We start from the raw sequence: 20,607 nt of genomic DNA, 5'->3' as shown, positions 1-20,607 counted from the left end.
GGTTCATAGCTCCTTGAATGTGGAGTCGCAGGTAGATAGGATAGTGAAGAAGGCGTTTGGTATGCTTTCCTTTATTGGTCAGAGTATTGAGTACAGGAGTTGGGAGGTCATGTTGTGGCTGTACAGGACATTGGTTATGCCACTGTTGGAATATTGTGTGCAATTCTGGTCTCCTTCCTATCGGAAAGATGTTGTGAAACTTGAAAGGGTTCAGATAAGATTTACAAGGATGTTGCCAGGGTTGGAGGATTTGAGCTACAGGGAGAGGCTGAACAGGCTGGGGCTGTTTTCCCTGGAGCATTGGAGGCTGAGGGGTGACCTTATAGAGGTTTACAAAATTATGAGGGGCATAAATATGATAAATAGACAAAGTCTTTTCCCTGGGGTTGAGGAGTCCAGAACTAGAGGGCATAGGTTTAGGTTGAGAGGGGAGAGATATAAAAGTGACTTAAGGTGCAGCATTTTCACACAGAGGGTGGTATGTGTATGGAATGAGCTGCCAGAGGAAGTGGTGGAGGCTGGTACGATTGCAACATTTAAGAGGCATTTGGATGGGCATATGAATAGGAAGGGTTTGAAGGGATATAGGGCGGGTGCTGGCAGGTGGGACTAGATTGGGTTGGGATATCTGGTCGGTATGGATGGGTTGGACTGAAGGGTCTGTTTCCACGTTGTACATCTCTATGACTCTATGACTGTCAAAGAACACAGGAGAATATAGATAGACTGAAGAGTTGGGGGGGGGGGGTGTTGAGGGTGGCGGCGGGAAGTGGCAGATGGAGTTCAATCCAAGCAAATGTGAGGTGATGAATTTTGGGAAGTCTAATTATATAGTAAACAGAAGATGAGCAGAGAGATCTGGGAATTCAGGTCCATTGTACCCTGAAGATTGCTGCACGGGTGGATAGAATGGTCAAGAAGGCATATGGTATGCTTGCCTTCACCGGGTGGGGTATTGAGTATAAGAGCTGGCACATCATGTTAGAATTGTGCAAGACATTGGTTCAGCTGCATTTAGAATACTGTGTATAGTTCTGGTCGCCACATTACCAAAAGGATGTGGACGTTTTGGAGAGGGAGCAGAGAAAGTTTACAAGGATGCTGCCTGGTATGAAAGGTGCTAGCTATGAAGTGAGGTTGAGTGGGTTAGAATTGTTTTCATTAGAAAAAAGGAGATTGAGGGGGGACCTGATCGAGGTCTACAAAATCATGAAGGATATAGACAAAGTAGGTAGAGTTAAGCTTTTTCCCATAGTAAAGGATTCAATAACGAGAGGTCACGCTTTCAAGGTGAGAGGTGAAAAGTTGAAGGTGGATAGACACAGTAAGTATTTTACAAGAGGGTGATAGGTGCCTGTAAAACGTTGCCAGCAGAGGTAGTAGAGGCAGGCATGGTAGATTCATTTAAGATGCGTCTGGACAGATGTGTGAGTAGGTGGGGAGCAGAGGGTTACAGATGCTTAGGAATTGGGCAACAGGTTTAGACAGTGGATTTGGATCGGCTCAGGCTTGGAGGGCCGAAGGGCCTGTTCCTGGGCTGCAAATTGTTCTTTGTTCTTTTTATTTCAGGCTTTTACTATAACAAACAAAACCAAAAGCAAAATGAACTATAAAAACATTAACACTTCTTTTCTGCACAGCTGGTAACAGACCAGCTGAGTTTCTTCAACACTTTCCATTTTTATTTCCCATGTCCAGCCTTTGCAATAGTGTCCTTTAAATAAGGTGGAGGCTTGCAATGCCTTGAGTATTGCAAACAATCCTATTCAGAGCTGCACCGGTGTCCTGGGGTAGGGGAAGGGTTGTTGTTGTCAAGTACTTTGCACCCAGTCAAATGAGCCAGCATCAGGAAGGGTTGGGCCCACTGAGAACCATCTGCCTTTCCTCCTTACCTTCCCCTCTCTTTCTCTGAAACATCCACCCTATGAAAGTCATTCCACCATCACTAACTTGTGGTGTGGGCTTCAGTGACAACACTAGACCTGAGGTGGCTCTCATACCAGCAGCATACACCTTCTCCCTGGTGGTTCTGCCATTGAATAGAAATGCCAGCCTCTTTGGCAGCTCTTACTGGGCAAGACTTTTACCCCAGGCTTTCTTAATTCCAGGGCAGTGGACAGAAAATGGAATTGAGGCAGAGGATCAAATATGGTTGTACTGAATGATAGAGGGGCCACATGGTCTGCTCCTGTTTCTACTTGTTATATTCTTAAGATATTAATAATTTGAGAGACTTCTATTAATTGTCTTTTGAGTTTTTATTTTTCAGAGCAAAATTACCAGTTTGATACGCTTGCCTTTATTGGTCAGTACATTAAGTATAGGATTTGGGAGGTCATGCTGCGGCTGTACAGGATATTGGTTAGGCCACATTTGGAATACTGTATGCAATTCTGGTCTCCCTTCTATAGGAAGAATGTTGTGAAATTTGAGAAGGTTCAGAAAAGATTTACAGGGATATTGCCAGGGTTGGAGGGTTTGAGCTATGGGGAGAGGCTGAATCGGCTGGGGCTGTTTCCCTGCAGAGCCAGAGACTGAAGGGGTGACCTTATAGAGGGGCATGTTTAGGCTAATTAGACAAGGTTTTTTTCCCTGGGTTGGGGGAGTCCAGAACTAGAGGACATAGGTTTAAGGTGAGAGAGGAAAGATTTAAAAGGGACCTCGGGCAACCTTTCCATGCAGAGGGTGATTCATGCATGGATTGAGCTGCCAGAGGAAGTGGTGGGAGCTGGTACAATTACAACATTTAAAAGGCATCTGGATGGGAATATGAATAGAAAAGATTTAGAGGGATATGGGCCAAGTGCTGGCAAATGGGACTAGATTAGGTTAGGATATCTGGTAGGCATGGATGAGTTGGATGGAAGACTCTGTTTCATTGTTGTCCATCTCTATGATACTTACACCCCCTTATCACTATTAGCTTGTAAATTTTTTCTGTGTTTTCTGCAGCATGCCACAATTATTCATTTGAAATGTAGAGGCCAGAGGGGAACACAGTACTCTAACTCAGAACTAACCAAGGTTTTATGCAAAGTTTAACATGATCTTCTTCCTTTTGTATTCCCCACTTCTCCACAGACTTGCTCTATTACATTACTGGCATTCTTTCAGATCATAACAATTACTAATGTGCAAATTTGAATCCCAAAAGTATTTTAAAGTCTGTGTGCACCACAAATAATTCAATAATATTGCTGAAGCATTATTTTCTTCTTTCAGAATCCATGGTGACTATTTTTGTTATGTGCTACTTCATTGGATGGTCTGATACCGTCCCCTGAAGCTAATTGGTCTGTAATACGATCTGCCCTTTTGAAGATAGAAATTTGTTGAAAGGTGAAAAGTGGTGAAAGATATCCAGTGGAGCACGGAAAAAGGAAAGCAAAATAGCAAGGGAGAGAAAGAGAATGAATTGAAACAGAACTGAAACAGAGTGATAGCATTTACTTTAAACATACAGATAAACATACCAAATCTTTGCATTGGTAGCCTCGCATCAGAGGACTGAAATTCAGATTGTGCTGCTGCATCTCTTAGCCACGTTGGGCTCTTTATAAAATAAAGTATAATACTGAACTGAACCACAATAAATTTTCTGTAGAAGAACTAATGCAGATGATTAGTTCCCAATCTCACCACCTTCTCCATTACTGTTATCTGGTTTCACATATGTGACAATGTGTATTGAAAGAAGGCACAGATACATACAGTATACAATTGCTATAGTTATATCATTTGCAGTTGCAGAGATTGTAAAAGCCTTGCATTAAAAGTGCAAGGCCCATGGCACAGGACCAATGCACAATATTGTGACCAGTGAAGGAATACAGGAGATTATGTATTCACTGTGAACTTTTGTAAGGCTGCAATTAATTGACTTTAAATGATGATCTTAATAGATCCTGCATAAGCAAGTCATCACCTTAGAATATAAATGTTGAAATCAAGAGTCTTAACTTGCTAGTTTATGAAGACAGGATGTATCTGTAAAAATATGTCACTGTTTGGAAAAAGAAAGATTTTTAATTAAATATTTGAAGAAAATGCATTCCAAGTTGTCATCTTATTTGTGTTGATTTTTGAGTGCCCTTGTTAACAGGATATTAACTGCCTGGATGTATAGCAGGTAACTTACAGTCCTGTGCATGAATAATGTAGTTGGTTCCATTTTAAAGCACACTTACTGTCAAATATACAAAGTGTTCATATTTCAGATGATGGACTTTTAATTCTCCTTTGAGTTTTTTATTTTCCAGAGCAAAATTTCCAGTCTGCTCTTTCTGACAGTTACACCCCCTTAACCCTATTAGCTTATAAATCTTTTCTACATTTTCTGCAGCATGTCACAACCATTTGTTTGAAATGTAGAGACCAGAACAGCACACGGTACTCCAAATCGGAGCTAACAAAGTTTAATGCAAATTTTTAACATGACTTTGCTCCTTTTGTATTCTCCTTCTCCACAAGCAGGGTCTGATGATCTCAGCACAGTCGTTCAGTGGTTAACACTGTTGCCTCACAGCACCTGGGACCTAGGCTCAATTCCAACCTTGGGGTGACAGTCGGTTTGGAGTTTGCACATTCTCCCTGTGTTTGTGAGGGTTTCTGCTGGGTGCTCTAGTTTCCTCCAACAGTGCAAAGATTTGAAAATTAAGTGGATTAACCATGCTAAAACATCCACAGTATCTAAGGATGTATAGGCTATGTGGATTATATATGACCAATATGGGGATAGGGTAGGGGCTTGGATGGAATCCTTGGAGGGTTGGTGCAGACTTAATGGGTCAAATGGGCCCACACTGTAGATATTCTATGATATCTAGATCAACTGAGCAATAGAAGGGAGAAGGCTTTTTGAAGGTAGATATTCAATTCATTTAATTTATTCATGAGGAGCACAGGTATTCCTCTGGAACCCATAGGAATAATGTGGGTCTCTGTGGCCTCAGAACCTCAATCCTTTGAATTAATGCCCTAAACATCACCACTGGAGTCACATATACCTTCAAAAGCTCAAATCAATCCCAGTCATGCAGTGTAATCTGCTTTTGATTTGCTTTAATATGCTGAGAAAATAGTATTGATTATTATGTCATTTCTGCTTGGCAGGTCCCTCCTTTATTGATGGATGCCCAGTTTTCAGAATTCACTCCAGACATTACACCCATAATGCTTGCTGCACATACCAATAACTATGAGATTATTAAACTATTGGTACACGGAGGAGTCTCCATTCCTCGACCTCACCAAGTCCGGTGCAACTGCGTGGAGTGTGTTTCTAGTTCAGAAGTTGACAGTCTCCGTCACTCAAGGTCACGCCTGAATATATACCGTGCTCTTGCAAGTCCTTCGTTAATAGCCTTGTCAAGTGAAGACCCAATCCTCACAGCTTTTCAGCTAGGATGGGAACTGAAAGAACTCAGCAAAGTAGAGAATGAGTTTAAAGCTGAATATGAAGAGCTGTCACAGCAGTGCAAACTCTTTGCCAAAGATCTGCTGGATCAAGCTCGAAGTTCGAGGGAGCTGGAGATCATTTTGAACCACAGAGATGACCAGAGCGATGAGTTAGATCCCCAGAAATGCCATGACCTAGCAAAACTGAAGGTAGCCATCAAGTACCATCAGAAAGAGGTAGGACTAACATATGATCATGTCTACATGTATGTCAATCTAAGTTAACCAACTCTTGTCAGAAGCAGCATTTTAAGTCATCATATAATTGGTTCTTTGCTTCGGCTTTAATTCGGCAACACCTGTTCATTGGAAATAATATGATAGAGTATACGGCAATACAGGAATTCTCATCTTGGTGCTGAATTGTGCAAGGAATTACTTATCCTCCTTAGCCTGCTATATGAATATAATAATTAACCACCCCTAATGTTGTGGACCATAAGTGAATACCAAATGTTGTCCTCAGGTAAAGAGTGATTAGACGGTTGACAATAATTGAATCATATTGACATTTTTCAGAGTTCATTTAAGAGTCAAGAGGTTTTGTTGCCTGTTTCTCATCTGAATATCCGTCAGCCGGCCATGGTGGTGGGAGAAAGGGATGCATCTATTAGTATTGGCATCATATACATTTTTCAGAATGGTCAGTAAATGGTGGGGATTGAATTGAATTGAATTTATTTATTGTTACGTGTACCAAGGCACAGTGAAAAGCTTTGTCTTGCGAGCAATACAGGCAGATCACAGAGTTAAGTAGCGTAGATAAGTCAATAATAGGTAAACAGCGGCAAAAACCAAAATACAAATACAGGCAAATGTTAAAAGTTTGTGAGTCCATTCACTATTGTAACAACAGTGGGGTAGAAACTGTTTCAAAACCAGCTGGTGCGTGTGTTCAGACTTCTGTACCTTCTCCCGATGGTAGAGATTGTAGAAAAACATTGGAAGGGTGGAATGGATCTCTGTGATAAAACTACAAATAGGTACAAATTAGAGTCCAATATTGGCTGTAAGATCTCAATGATCAATTCTAGATTGGGATGAGTGATGCATGCTCACCTACCAACGTAGCAAACTGTCCAGAAAATCTGTTAACTCTATTTTTGGAAAGCAGATGTACTTCCCCTGGATCTACTCAAAAAACCTTGACCTGTTTATGGCCAGATGTGGCCCTTTCCTGGGATCGGTCCAGGTTCTTCAATTGCCCATTCTTCCCAGCTAGGAAGTTCAATGGACAGCTGTTTGGCTGCAGTATTTAAATTAAACCTGGCACAGGCCTCAAACCTGCCAGTCTTGGGCAGTTTCAACCTTCCACGAGTGATTGCATTGCCAAGTGAGTATCGTTACAATACGTCAAATTGACTTATCGACTTCTATCACAACTATAAACATAGAACATCATAATAGATCACTGTGGTATGATGTGTACATGGAGTTTTTAATGTATTAGATATTTTGATTAGAGGTGTTGGCCCATTTTCACAGGACACTATCAGTGTCCAGCAAGGGTCAGATGAGAGTTGAGATGTATCAAATGAAAATGGATTGGGGCTGCCAAGCTTGTCATTTAAAACTTCTAGATCACACAGAGAAGCACGACAAAGAAAAAAGATGAGATTCAGAGTAAGATTATACAGAATGATGTAGAACAGGTGATAGCAAAGGTGCAGAAAGGAAGAAAACCAATCAACTCAGGGAAGACTATCACTATTTAATCGCATAAAATGTTATTCTTACAAACAAAATCATTGCAGGCCTGAATATGAGGGATGATTAACTGATCCCAAGAAGTTAATTTGAGACTTCATGCAGCAATGATACCCTTCTTGAATGTGGAGTATTAAATAGTGAAGTGAAAGTGAAGATATATTGGATTCTGCCAAACACTGAAGAATTCATTCAGATATGTCGTGACTTCTTATTTTATATCTTCACCTATTATTTCTGGTTTAGATAAAATCACAATATGAGTTGAGAGGGTCCAAACATTGACTTCCACATTTGACTGCAATGTGTTGGGTTTCCTATGTATAACCCTTTTGGGATTTTATATTTTGATCATGCAGTTTGGACTGAGACTGATGTGCTTTTCTTTTCCATTTAACATTCGGATACATGGATTCATGGAGAGGAATGCATCATCCCAGTGACCTGTCAAACCATCATTCTCATGTTTGCAGTGATCTCCAATCCTCCTGCACTTGTGTGCATTCCGTTTTGAAGGCCAGTCAGGGGTACTACACATCTGCTGCAATTCAATGATTCATGTTCAATAAAAGTCCCAAGCACCCTTGGCCAGCTGAGAAGAAATTGAAGGGGGCCCTGCCCTCCAATATGCTTTGCCCACTGTTGTTCCTTTTTCTACAGGTGTGATGTGAAGCAAAAGTTGAATCACCGGGTAAAAGTCCAAATATGTGCTTCACTGAGGCCACCAAAGTGTGAATGCATGATTCCTAGTCTGTGTATCTCCAGAAGGACTGTTTCTTTGAGGAACGAGCATTAATGATCGCACCAATTGCTACTGCCACAGGACGGCTTTTAACATGGAAACTATATCTGCACTGCTTTTGGATTAGTCACTAGAATAGGTTGGAATTTGCTTGGATTGAGTAGAACCGGATGGATTGTAATAGTGTGATGGCACAGTTAAATAGAAATGCTGTAAATTGAGACATTCACACACTATGAGTTGAGATGTTAAAACTAGTATTATGCCAATGAGTCCATTAAAAGCTAAATGACTGATCTCAGCTGTACAGCATAATAAAACTGTGAGCAAATCCAGTTGCTATTCTGCACGAACAGAGTAACTCGATATACCCTTGCACACTCCCTACCAGGAGATTTCCAATGGCCAAATGATGTTAGCCACAGAAAGGGAGAAGGAGAAAAATGCCTCGAATTATGAGCTGTTCAGTCGCAAAAGACAAAAAACCGAAAATTGTTCTGATTTTACGTGTTCTTATTACCTTTACAGTTCGTTGCTCAGCCTAACTGCCAGCAGTTACTTGCGACATTGTGGTATGATGGATTCCCAGGCTGGCGCCGCCGACACTGGGCAGTCAAACTCCTAACCTGCATCACCATTGGGTTTCTATTTCCAGTACTTTCTGTGGTTTATCTGGTGGCGCCAAAGAGCAGACTGGGACTCTTCATTAGGAACCCTTTCATTAAGTTTATCTGCCACACAGGCTCCTACCTGACATTCCTTTTCCTGCTATTGTTGGCATCTCAGCACATTGTCAAGACCGACCTTCACATGCAAGGGCCACCACCAACTATTGTCGAGTGGATGATATTACCATGGGTATTAGGTAAATATCTTTTTATCAACTTTTCTTCATTTATAGTAAGTTAATGTATTGTTTGATGTAATAGAATCTTAGAGCACTTCATTCCATTGTGCATATGCCATCTCTTTGAAAGTTAAGCCCAATAAGTTGCATACCTCTGATCTTTCCCCCATGATTCAGCAAGTTTTTCCTTCTTAATAATAGATTTAATCTCCTTTTGATTGTTATCATTGAATTTGCTTCCACTACTCTTTTATGTCATGGACTCCAGACAATAGCAATACACATTTTGTAGGGTACATAAACCCATCTGCCATTATTTGGTCTTGCCCTTACCTACTAAGTTGTGAAAGTGCAAGCTGATAATGACTGAACTGCAGAATCAACAGGCTATCTTATGAAACAGACAGATTGAACGATTGCGGAATAAACAGGAGAAGGATTGAGGAGCTTGAATAACAATGAGTGGATTATATTTTAAATCAAGCGAAGAAAGAGAAGGGAGGAAATGAGAGATTGGACTAAAACAGAAAGAAAAAGAACAAAAAAATTTAAGATAAAAGTTTTTTTCGAGATTACATGCCATTACATGATTCTTGGATCTCATAAACAATTATCATCTGAAAGATATATGAAACATATATCAGTTTCATCATACATGAGTCTCCACATATATGACAGATCACTTTTAGTGCCAAAGAATTGATTTTTGAAAATTATTGTATTCTGCTTATGCTTGAAATAGCCAGACTTCACTTTCTGTGGTGAATGTATCTTGTATCTACTGTGTAAATAAAGTACCTGGATGGTGGTCTGTGTATATTAATGCTGAGGGTGAAATGCTGTTTCTTCACAGCTAATTGTGGATTGGTGACTATAATTGGCATTGCTAATCAGACATCCATGTGTTTCTCACCTGAAGGTGTTGTACCGTTTCCGCATAAATAACAGGACACACCATTAGCTTCACCATAAATTTAACAATAAGGTATACCTACAATTTGACTTGTGGAGAAAATTCTCCTCACCTTCCCCCTCAAAATTCTTTTGTCAGATATCTTAACAAAAACAGAAAATTGACAGCTCTTTGTGGAGAGAAAGCAGAGTTCACATTTCAAGTTCAGTGACCTGTCTTCAAAATCTTAACTCCGTGTTGTCTGGTTATTGACCCTCCAACCTTAGGGTTGGTTATCTCTACCTGCACTAACAAACCCTTTCAAATTAGGTTTAAAATCTCTATTAAATATCCTTTAATAGACATTGTTTTAACGAAAGCAATCCCAAATTCTCCAGTTTCTCCAACCAACTGAAGTTCTCCATGTTCTGTCCCATTCTAATACATTACTGTTCTATTCTTTTTAAGGACTTGACATCTCTCTAAAGCTATGGTGCTAGGAGTTGAGCACAATACTCCAGCTGAGGCCTAACCAGTGAACTACAAAGGTTTAGCAAAACGTCCTTGCTTTTGTGATAAGCCCTTTATTTATAAAGCTCAGGATCCCCTATGCTTTTTAACAACATTATCAACTTGTCTATTATCTTTAAAGATTTGTGTATGTGAACTTTCAGGCCTCCTTGTTGCTGCACCCCTTTTAATTATCCCATAAAGTTTAGCTTGTCTCCCCTCATCTGCCAATGCTTCATTTTACATATTAATTTATCTCTGCATGTGTCTATTTCCTCTTCATGCCCTGAAATATCCATCTCGGTGTTCACTACTCTTCTAACTCTTGGTATCTTCAATTAATTTTGAAGTTATGCTTCTTATAGTCCAACCCAGGTCATGAATAAATACTACAAAAAGAATGCCTAAATAATGATTCCTTAGCATATGGTTAGATTTGAAATGCTTTTTCAAAATACATTATTGACTGACTATTTTCAGTTTATAGTCTTATCGATTGAACAGAATGAAGTAAAAGTTTAAAAGTAAACTTTGGGAACAGTTTGTAAATTCTATAACAGTTAAAACTGCAGACAATATTTTGAAATGAAGTGGAAAGTTGATCTGCATGAAAGTGTCAGACATGTAGTTTTAAAAAAGTCTTTTTTTTTCAGGCTTTATTTGGGCTGAAATCAAAGAAATGTGGGATGGTGGGTTTACTGAATATGTACATGACTGGTGGAACCTGATGGACTTTGCAATGAATTCCTTGTACTTAGCCACTATCACATTGAAGATTGTTGCCTATGTGAAGGTGAGTAGTCAGTATATGTTTTGTTAAAGGAACCCAAGTAAACTATAATAATAGACATAATAAATTTTGATACTGCATCCAATTTAATCTGTTTTAAAAAAGCATAACTATGAACTGTTTCTACTGTAAGATAGACTGTGTCAGAGGAAAGCATCTTGATCCATATGCAGAAATTTGAGACTGTGGTGGTGCAGAGCTTAGTTTTTTATTTGAACACTCCTATTATGATTTCTTTTGCTAAATTTTGATTTTTGGGGTTACTTTGTGATTTTTAGGACATCCTTTTTTCAGTCTGCCTAACTTCTCTATTAGGTGGTTCTGTCACTTAGTAACAATACCTTTTGTAATTGTGTTGATATAAGGTGTTTGGACTCATACTGAAGCAGAACCAGAAGAATTTATCAATATTCCCAACAACCGTCACTGCTGCATTAAAATTAATATCCTAACACAACAGGAAAAATTATTTTCCTAGAAACTGCAGTGCTTAAATTTGACTCAAGACACATGCATTATTTTAACAGTATTAACTGTTGTACTTCTACACATAAAAAAAACATCACCTAATATATAACTTCCAAGGACGAGTGAAATTACAACTAGATCATTGCATGTTGTCTCTAAATCCATTGCACCTCAAGTAATTCACAATATGTAAGATTCTTTGAGATAAATACAAACCTTCATGAAATAAAACTTTTCAATACTAAATGATACAATTGACACATGTTCATTACAATCACATCCATTGCCCTTTCCCCATATAACAGCTCTTGAACTCCTGCAGCTTTAATATAGAGACTCTACACTAATTTGCAAGCAATGTATTGCCAACATGTTCCTGTTCCCAGTTAGACAAGTATTCCTTTTTTGAGAAGTTTAAAACTGTTTTATCCACTTTGCAGCTCCTGTCTCCTTTTCAGGCACCTTGAACACTTTGCAAATCTATAGTCCTTTTGCAGACACTCTCCTCCTTTTTCCGCCTGTTCTCTACTTTGCAGCTGCTCTTGCCCAGATTTGCAACCTCATATTGCTCCCACCTACTGCTGCTCCAGCCCCTTGGACTTATTTCTCAAAGGAACAGGAGTAGGCCCTTGAGCCCCTGGAGCCAGTTCTGCCATTCAGTGAGATCATGGCTGATGTATGACCTGACTCCATATACATGCCTTTGGTCCATATCTCTTCGTACCTTTGCTGATCAAGAACTTATCTATCTCAGATCTAAAGTTAACAACTGATCTAAGATCCACTACCATTTGTGAAAAGAGTCCAAACCCTTGCTGTCCTTTGTGTATCGAAATGCTTCCTATCATCTCTGCTGAATGGTTTGACCCTAATTCTCAAACTATGCCCCTAGCTCTAACACCCCCAACCAGTGGAAATATCTTTACCTAACCTGTCTTTTTATGTTAATATCTTGAACATTTCAATCAGCTCACTCTTTAAACTTCTAAATTCCAGTGGGAAAACCCTCCAAGGCTAACATATCCTTACAGAGATTTGGTGCCCAGGTCTACTCACAGTACTCCAGATGGAGTATAACAAGGGTTTTATATAAGTGTAACGTAACTTCCACATCCTTCTACTCCAGTCCTTTAGAATTTAAAGGTCACCATTCCATTAGCTTTCTTAATTATTTTCTGCACCTATTCATGATAATTTATCGATCTATGTACCTGAAACTATGTAGAAAATGCCTGATTTATCCTTTCCTCAGTCCAAAATGGCTAACCTCACACTTGCTTACATTGAACTCCATCTGCCACAGTTTTGCCCATTCACCTAGTCTATCAATATCTCTATGTAATTTTATGCTATCATCTACATTGCCTACAACGCTGCCTGTCCTTGATTCATCAACAAATTTGGAGAAATGGGTTTTTATGCCATTATCCAAGTCATTAATAAATAATGTGAATAAGTGAGGCCCTAACACAGATCCTTGTGGAACACCACTGATTACATCTGCCAATTTCAGAGCCTGCCATTTATCCCCAGTTTCTGTTGTCTGCTGTTTCCAGCTACATTAGTAGTTTTCCCTCAATTCTAATCTTTTGTGTTGGACTTTATCAAATCTAGAAGTCCATAAAAACAATATTTATAGACAATCCCTTGTCCACTACCTTAGTCACTTCTTCAAAAACATTTGATGAGGTTCGTCAGGCATGACTACCTCTCATGAATCCAAGTTGGCTGTCCATGATTAACTGAAAAGATTCAAGGTATTCAGTTAACCTATCCTTGAATTTAGGCTCCAACAATTTCCCCACGGCTGATGATAGGTTCACTAGTCTGTAATTCCCTGGTGTTCTTCTTTTGCTCTTCTTAAAATGTGGAATGACATATGCCAATTTTCCAAACCAGAGAGATGAATCCAGTATCTAGGGAACTCTGATTGATTATAGTTAGAGGGTCTACAATGTGTCCCCCCTCCTTTCTTTAACACTGTTGGATGGAAACCATCAGGAACTGGGGATTTGTGACTCTTCAGGCTTCCCAATTTTCAGCCTTGCTCCCCAGCCCACATCAGGCCTTCTGTCTTGCCACACTAGAGCCACATGATCAGAATTCTTTACCCACATCCCAAAGGGAGAAAGTAGTTTTAAATAAAAAGTAATACTTGGAAATACTTACTGGAACTCCGTTTTGAGGTTCACAAGACCAGTATGCCTCAGTTACCAGTTTTATTGGTTTTTCCTTCTGAGACCCTTTACGTTTGTTATTCGTAAGTGTAGTACTTCCCTTCATATTACTGTTAGTTAGTGGAGTTTTATAAATAGCTTTGACCAATTTCAATGCAATTTTCATTTACAATTCTTAACATTTTGATACAAGTTAAGGCTTTCCTTTCTTCCTCATGTTCCCATCTCTGAGTTGCCATGGGCAGGGAGGACATCAGTCAACTTGCTCAGTCTCAGCTACAAGAGTAGCTTAATCCATCAGTAGGTTCAATTTTAAAAGTGACTAGTCTCTATGTGGCAGGCTCCCACCTTACAAAATTCAATGCTGGGAAATAGTAGGAGGAGGACTACTGCTGCCATTATGTAGCAAAGTGCTTTAGAGTCCCATCACACCTGAATCCATGTCCACACAAAAAAGACTGAATGTTTCCCACAGGAATTGCAGTCCTCCTTAGCAATGGTGAGGTTAAATATCTGCAATTGTGAGGTGAAAATGTATTCCCTAGGCTGCTTCTTATCTATCCAGATGTCAAATTGTTCTGCTGAATAAAAGCATTTCTCCTAAGAGTATGTAAGAATTGTGAAGAGAATGCATCTATGTTTAAGCAGTTTCAGTCAAATTTCATACTATAAACCACACTCAAGTCAGTAACAAAGATTACATTTTGTTTTTGGAGTTTGTTATGGTTCAGGCCATACCACTCAAAATACTTTATTTTAAAAGCAGATGTGAATAGGTATCCAGGTGTGATGCAATTGGGCAAACCACTCGCCAAAGTAGAATTTATTTAAACATGACAGTTGAAACACAAACAAAAGAAAGCAGAATTTAAAATAACTTAACTATTGGAAGACTTAACCAACCTGATACAGTGACTATCACTAATTAGCTGCTCCAATCCAGTAACATCCCACAAACACACCCCTTGGCCAAAAGGTAAATTCAAACAGATTCTTACAGGCAGGAGAGAGATTTCAGGTGGAATTCTTTAGTGAAACTTGCAACTCCCCTGGACTCTCATATCTTGTAACTGCTACAGCTAATAACAAACTAGCAAACATCTGAACAGGGAGAACTGGCCACTCCTCTTCCATTGTTAAACTCAACTCTTTGGCGCCTCTGCCTTTAAGACCTCTCTTCAAAAAAACCAAGGACAAAATAACCTTCTTAAAGTAACAACAACATTGCAAGTTAAATTGTGAATTTAAGAAAATAAGGGCTGAATTTTGTGCAAGATATAGAAGTCCCACTGTCAGAGCTGAGAGTATGAAACTGTTTTTGCTGCTTGTGAGATCCTATGGCAGAGGACCCTGCCAACAGCCAGCAAAGTGGTTGCCACTATTGCGTAGTCCAAATAAGAAATAGACTCCATGTGCAGAAGCTGCTGGCACAGTCAGAGAGCTGGTAGCTCAACCCATCACCCTTTCTAGCTGTGTCCATTGCTGAAGCTGCAGTACCAGGAAGTAGGCACCTCAATGACCAAGCACCCTCAGAAAATGAAAGGTAGGGTTGTGGGGATGTCAGTTCCAGATGGGTAGTGACATTGCCACATGTGTGGCCATTGCTGCTAGCATGCTTCCATTAGCTAAATGGCATTAGCTGGGGCGTTAAGATTGAAACTGATAGTGTGGATGTGAATTAGTGCGATTTTCCACCTCAGCATTCTTCTGAGGCATATATTCCCAATAGCTAGGTCAACAACCTTACCAAAACAGCATCAAGCATAGCCCAACCCTGAGTGCTTACATCTAGACTGGTAACTCATGGCCGATTCTCTTGCTCTTTGGATGTTGCCTGACCTGCTGCGCTTTTCCAGCAACACATTTTCAGCTCTGATCTCCAGCATCTGCAGTCCTCGCTTTCTCCAGCGAGATTCTCTTGCCAGGATAGTAATAATCATTCAGTAAAGACTCAGGAACAGGCTTCTTTTCCCTATTCCACATCAGTGGGTGTTTTTTTACACTTTCCCTAGGTTTTTTTAAATGTAATCTTTTCTCAAGTTCATCAGAGGTACAGCAAGAGTTTAGCAGGCTGGGTCATATGGATAGCTGTTGGTTTTGAAGCAATTTGATGGCTTCATTGGAAGAGCTTGTCAATAGGTGCTTAAGATCTCAATCCACCTTCGCCTGCTACTTGATCTTCTACCAGTGGGTTTTTTGGGCAACTGTGTGAGGTAGTTGGTAGTAGAAATATGGCAGTTGATCTCAAAATGTATAATGAATGAGACTAGCATTTCTCTGTGAATTTTCTTCCCATTAGAGGGCCAGCATTGCAGATTTGAACTGGTATATGACTTGGACAGTCTTAGCCTCTGTGCTGAAGTACAAGCATGCTGGCTGGCAAAATAGGGGAGGGATTCTGCTGGGAGAACATATTGAGCAAAACTATGTTGCATAGAGCGAAGGCTCATGTTCCATGGATGGACTTCCAAGAACCTGGGAATAAGACCTTTTCTGATTTAATTTGATTTACTGTCACGCGTACTTCAGTACAGTGAAATGCTTTTTTGAGAGCAGTATGGGCAGATCACAATAAGCAAGGATATACCAGTCATAGGATGCTTGGACAGTGAGGCATACAGGTTACATTGCACAGAAGGAGTGCAAAACAAGTTCAACATGAACAGGACCAACATTATGTAAAGAGCCAAACATACTGGCCATGAGGACGTTTAACTAATTCTGGATGTAATAGTTGGCTTCTGAAATTTTTACAAGTTCATGATAAACTAAAAAGAAATGATCCATGATCTTCATATCTAGTTCAGTGAGGTCGGACAGACGTCTGAGATAATTGCACATTCTGTGGGATTTGTAGGTCTCGGAATTAGGAGCAGCTTATTACTCGTCAAACGCTATGTCTTTGCATTCAATTCGATTTTCCAGCCCTAACCTATTGCTTTGTTTTAAAGTACAATGGCTCACGCCCTCGTGAAGAGTGGGAGATGTGGCACCCAACGTTGATTGCAGAAGCCCTGTTTGCAATAGCCAATATTTTCAGCTCCCTTCGTCTGATCTCTCTTTTCACTGCAAACTCTCACCTGGGACCACTACAAATCTCACTGGGCCGCATGCTCCTTGATATTCTCAAGTTTCTCTTCATTTATTGCCTGGTGCTGCTTGCATTTGCAAATGGACTGAATCAACTGTACTTTTACTATGAGACCAGCGCTTCTGAAGAGCCCAATCATTGCAAAGGAATACGGTGTGAGAAGCAAAACAATGCATTTTCAACGTAAGTCCACTTATTAAGTATTATAATGAGCAAAGCCAAACCACTGAATAATCTTTAAACTATTTCAAAGTTGTCTAATGGTATTTTTATACCTATTTTTTCCTGTCTATTCAGGTCACAAAACTTGTAGAACATTTTTGCTTGAACTAAGAAAAGTCCTGTAGCACTGCTAACAGGTCCTTTGGGTGTTAAATGTGTCTTTTGATGTTTAGCATGAATCTTATTGCATCCCAAATCCGAGCAATTCACCTTGTACTATAAAACATTAACTGAAGAAGAAATATATTACAGAGCTGATACCAGATGAAGTAAAACAGGAAGGTTTATATTTATAACTTTGCTTACTTAACAGTTTGTGAGAAAAAAAACAAGTTTACAGTAAAGTAACAGCAACCACTTCCAATTTGTTGCATTATAATATATCTTTGTTTGATGGTCTACCCAAGGTCAATTAACTTTTGTTAAATCATTCACTAAGTTGGGGCATGCTGTCAGGACCAGCATTTACAGTCCATCCATAATTATCTTGAAGATGTAGTGGTGAGTTGCCTTAAGATTTGCTACACCATTCCAAAGGGCAGTTAAGGGTCAACCCCACTCATGTATCAGCTAGACCAAACAAGTGCAACAGGTCTCTTTCCCAAACAAGGACCTTTGTGGTTCCATTTCTAACAACATTTTACTCCAGATTTAATTAATTAAATTCAATTCACAATCTGCGAGGAGGGAATGAGAACGCACATCACCAGATTTGTAATCTCAGCCTCAGAATTGCTAGGATAACCATGGTGTTATTGCAGATCTTCCAGAAAAACAAACTCCCACATTCTCCATGTTTATACGATTACAAAAGTAACTTTTTCTCTCTGTTACATCTCAAAGTAGATTTGAGGCTCTTACTGAAGCAGTTATTAGTCAATCATAGTCCAAAGAGATTTCTGCCATGATGAGTTTTTAGTGACCCGTACTTCAAAATAATGTCACTCCTAATGGTTTGATGCCCTATGATTGATGCGTCTCCAGTCACAATGTCCTGAGTCAGCATGGAAGTGTCTTGTAATGTCTTCATTTGTCATGCTAGAAAACATCTCATCCTAAATGATACCAAAACTTCATATTTTCTTTTCAATGGACAAATTTGTATAAAATGTTCCAGTTACTTTTTAACTTTTGATTTCATTTTCTGAAATCTGTGCACTAAGGAGTAGATTCCTGTGGGATTTACTGCTATAACATTCATAGAAACCTGACAACAGGGAAGAAGTTACAATTCCGGTGATATCTCTCAAACTCACAGACAATTGGCATCTAGGAACTGTAATTCCTCACTCTTTTCATATCTGCTTTTCATGTAGGATGAGTTGTTATGATGCATTGAGCACTGCAGGAACATAGTGACAAATAGAATTCTCACTATTCAGAATTTTCCCACACAGATAAGAATCCTCAACTCACAAGGGACAAGTACAATACCAAATAAAATCCTTAGATTACTAACATTACTGACAGGCATAAATGAGGGAAATCTCAAACATAATGACCAATGTCATGGGAATATCTTTTTTCAAATTGTTTATTTTCTTATGTGTTACATTATAACTTATATTTGCGATTGATACATTCATGTGAAGAAGAAAATGGTATATGAATACATTGTAAGAAAATTATTTGACGAGTATACTATAATCAAGTCTCAATGTTTTGAGAATTCAAAGTGATTTTTTAAAATTAATTTTGAAGTGGTTGCACATTCCTCATTGATATTTTCAATTTATTCCCAATTAGTTATTTAGTTTTGTGATTATCAACAGGCAAGTGGATGCTTGAGCTACTCAGGATTTGGAGATGCCGGTGTTGGACTGGGGTGCACAAAGTTAAAAATCACATAACACCAGGCTATAGTCCAACAGGTTTAATTGGAAGCACTAGCTTTAGGAGCGCTGCTCCTTCATCAGGTCCTTTATTACAACCATCTGATGAAGGAGCAGCACTCTGAAAGCTAGTGCTTCCAATTAAACCGGTTGGACTATAACCTGGTGTTGTGTGATTTTTAACTTTAAGCTACTCCGGGATTAGTATAACTTTGAAGTGTGACATTTGCTGATGTCATACTTTTAGCTTAAAAGACTTGACAGTAAACAAAAGAAAATGAGGAACGAGATCAGACATATCTGGAAGGTCACTTTTTCTCATCTGACTGTGTCACTTCCTCCCTTCAAGCATGTCACATTTGCTGAGTTTTGGTTTCATGGAGCAAGCTGCTCAGTTATTAGCAGCCATTTTATTCACCGAGCCTGGAGATAGTCAATTTCTTATTAAACAGGGCATCTGACTGCACTACCAAATTTCATATATGTTCTAACAAGGCTTGCCACTGGACAATTTTATTCCCCTAACAACATTGTAATTTCTACCATAGTCTGGTTGCATTTAACTGACCTAACACAAAGTAATACCATAGATATTTCTGTTCTATCATGCACAGCTATCCACCGGATAAACTTAGATTCATAGAATCATAGGCATATACAGCATGGAAACAAACCCTTCAGTCCAACTTGTCCATGCCAAACAGATATTCTAATAAATCTAGTTCCATTTGCCAGCATTTGGCCCATATCCCTCTGAACCCTTTCTAATTACATAGCTATCCAAGCTCCTTTTAAATATTGTAATTGTACCAGCCTCCACCACTTCCTCTGGCAACTCATTCCATCTATGCATCACCCTCTGTGTGAAAAGATTGCCCCTTAAGTCCCTTTCAACCTTTCCCCCCTCACCTTAAACCTATACCGTCTAGTTTTGGACTTCCCCATCCCAGGGCAATGACCTTGTCCTTTTACCCTACCCATGTCTCTCATGATTTAATAAACCTCCATAAGGTCACCCCTCAGTCTCCAACGTTCCACGGAAAATAGCCAAGTTTCATAACATCCTTCCTATAGCAGGGAGACCAGAATTTTATGCAGTATTGCAATAGTGGACAAACCAATGGCCTGTACAGCCATAGTAAAACCTCCCAACTCCAATACTCAATGCAATCAATATAAGCATACCAAATGCTTTCTTCACTATCCTATCTACTTGTGGCACTGCTTTCAAGGAACTATGAACCTACACTCCAAGGTCTCTTTGTTCAGCAACACTCCCCAGGACCTTACTATTAAGTAGGCAAAAACAATGACTGCAGATACTGGAAACCAGATTCTGGATTAGAGTGGTGCTGGAAGAGCACAGCAGTTCAGGCAGCATCCAAGGAGCAGTACAATTGATGTTTCGGGCAAAAGCCCTTCATCAGGAATAAATCATTTATTCCTGATGAAGGGCTTTTGCCCAAAACGTCGATTATACTGCTCCTTGGATGCTGCCTGAACTGCTTTGCTCTTCCAGCACCACTCTAATCCTTAGTATTAAGTGTATAAGTCCTGCCCCAATTTGCCTTTCCAAAATGTAGCATCTCACATTTATCTAAACTTGCTGAATCATCGGAAGTTATTTCATTGTATGGTGGCACACTACTATTAAACCCATATGGGAGAGGATTTTTTTTCATCCAAAGATGTGCAGGTTAGGTGAATTGGCCATACTAAATTGCCCATAGGGTTTGGGGATGTGTAGATTAGGTGCATTAGTTGGGGGAAAATATAGGGTAGGAGAATGGGTCAGGGTGGGTTACTCTTCAGAGGGTTGGTATGGATTTGTTGGGCCGAAGGGCCTGTTTTCATACCATTGGGAATCAAATT

The 20,607-nt window shown here is 39.5% G+C and overlaps 1 protein-coding gene across 2 annotated transcripts in view; it reads left to right on the top strand.

Moving 5' to 3' along the window:
• Positions 1 to 20,607, top strand: part of LOC132820145 (short transient receptor potential channel 5-like) — a 71,744-nt gene that overhangs the window by 23,936 nt on the left and 27,201 nt on the right. For both annotated transcript variants that reach the window (XM_060832089.1, XM_060832088.1), the window contains exons 2-5: positions 5,113 to 5,634; positions 8,435 to 8,771; positions 10,809 to 10,948; positions 16,542 to 16,864. In XM_060832089.1, the coding sequence (XP_060688072.1) occupies positions 5,113 to 5,634; positions 8,435 to 8,771; positions 10,809 to 10,948; positions 16,542 to 16,864 (1,322 nt within the window). The remainder of the gene's footprint in view (positions 1 to 5,112; positions 5,635 to 8,434; positions 8,772 to 10,808; positions 10,949 to 16,541; positions 16,865 to 20,607) is intronic.

Source organism: Hemiscyllium ocellatum, chromosome 11, assembly GCF_020745735.1.
Source record: "Hemiscyllium ocellatum isolate sHemOce1 chromosome 11, sHemOce1.pat.X.cur, whole genome shotgun sequence".
NCBI lineage: Eukaryota > Metazoa > Chordata > Chondrichthyes > Orectolobiformes > Hemiscylliidae > Hemiscyllium > Hemiscyllium ocellatum.
Note: the sequence above shows the minus strand (reverse complement) of the source record. Positions and strands in the feature narration are given on the sequence as shown.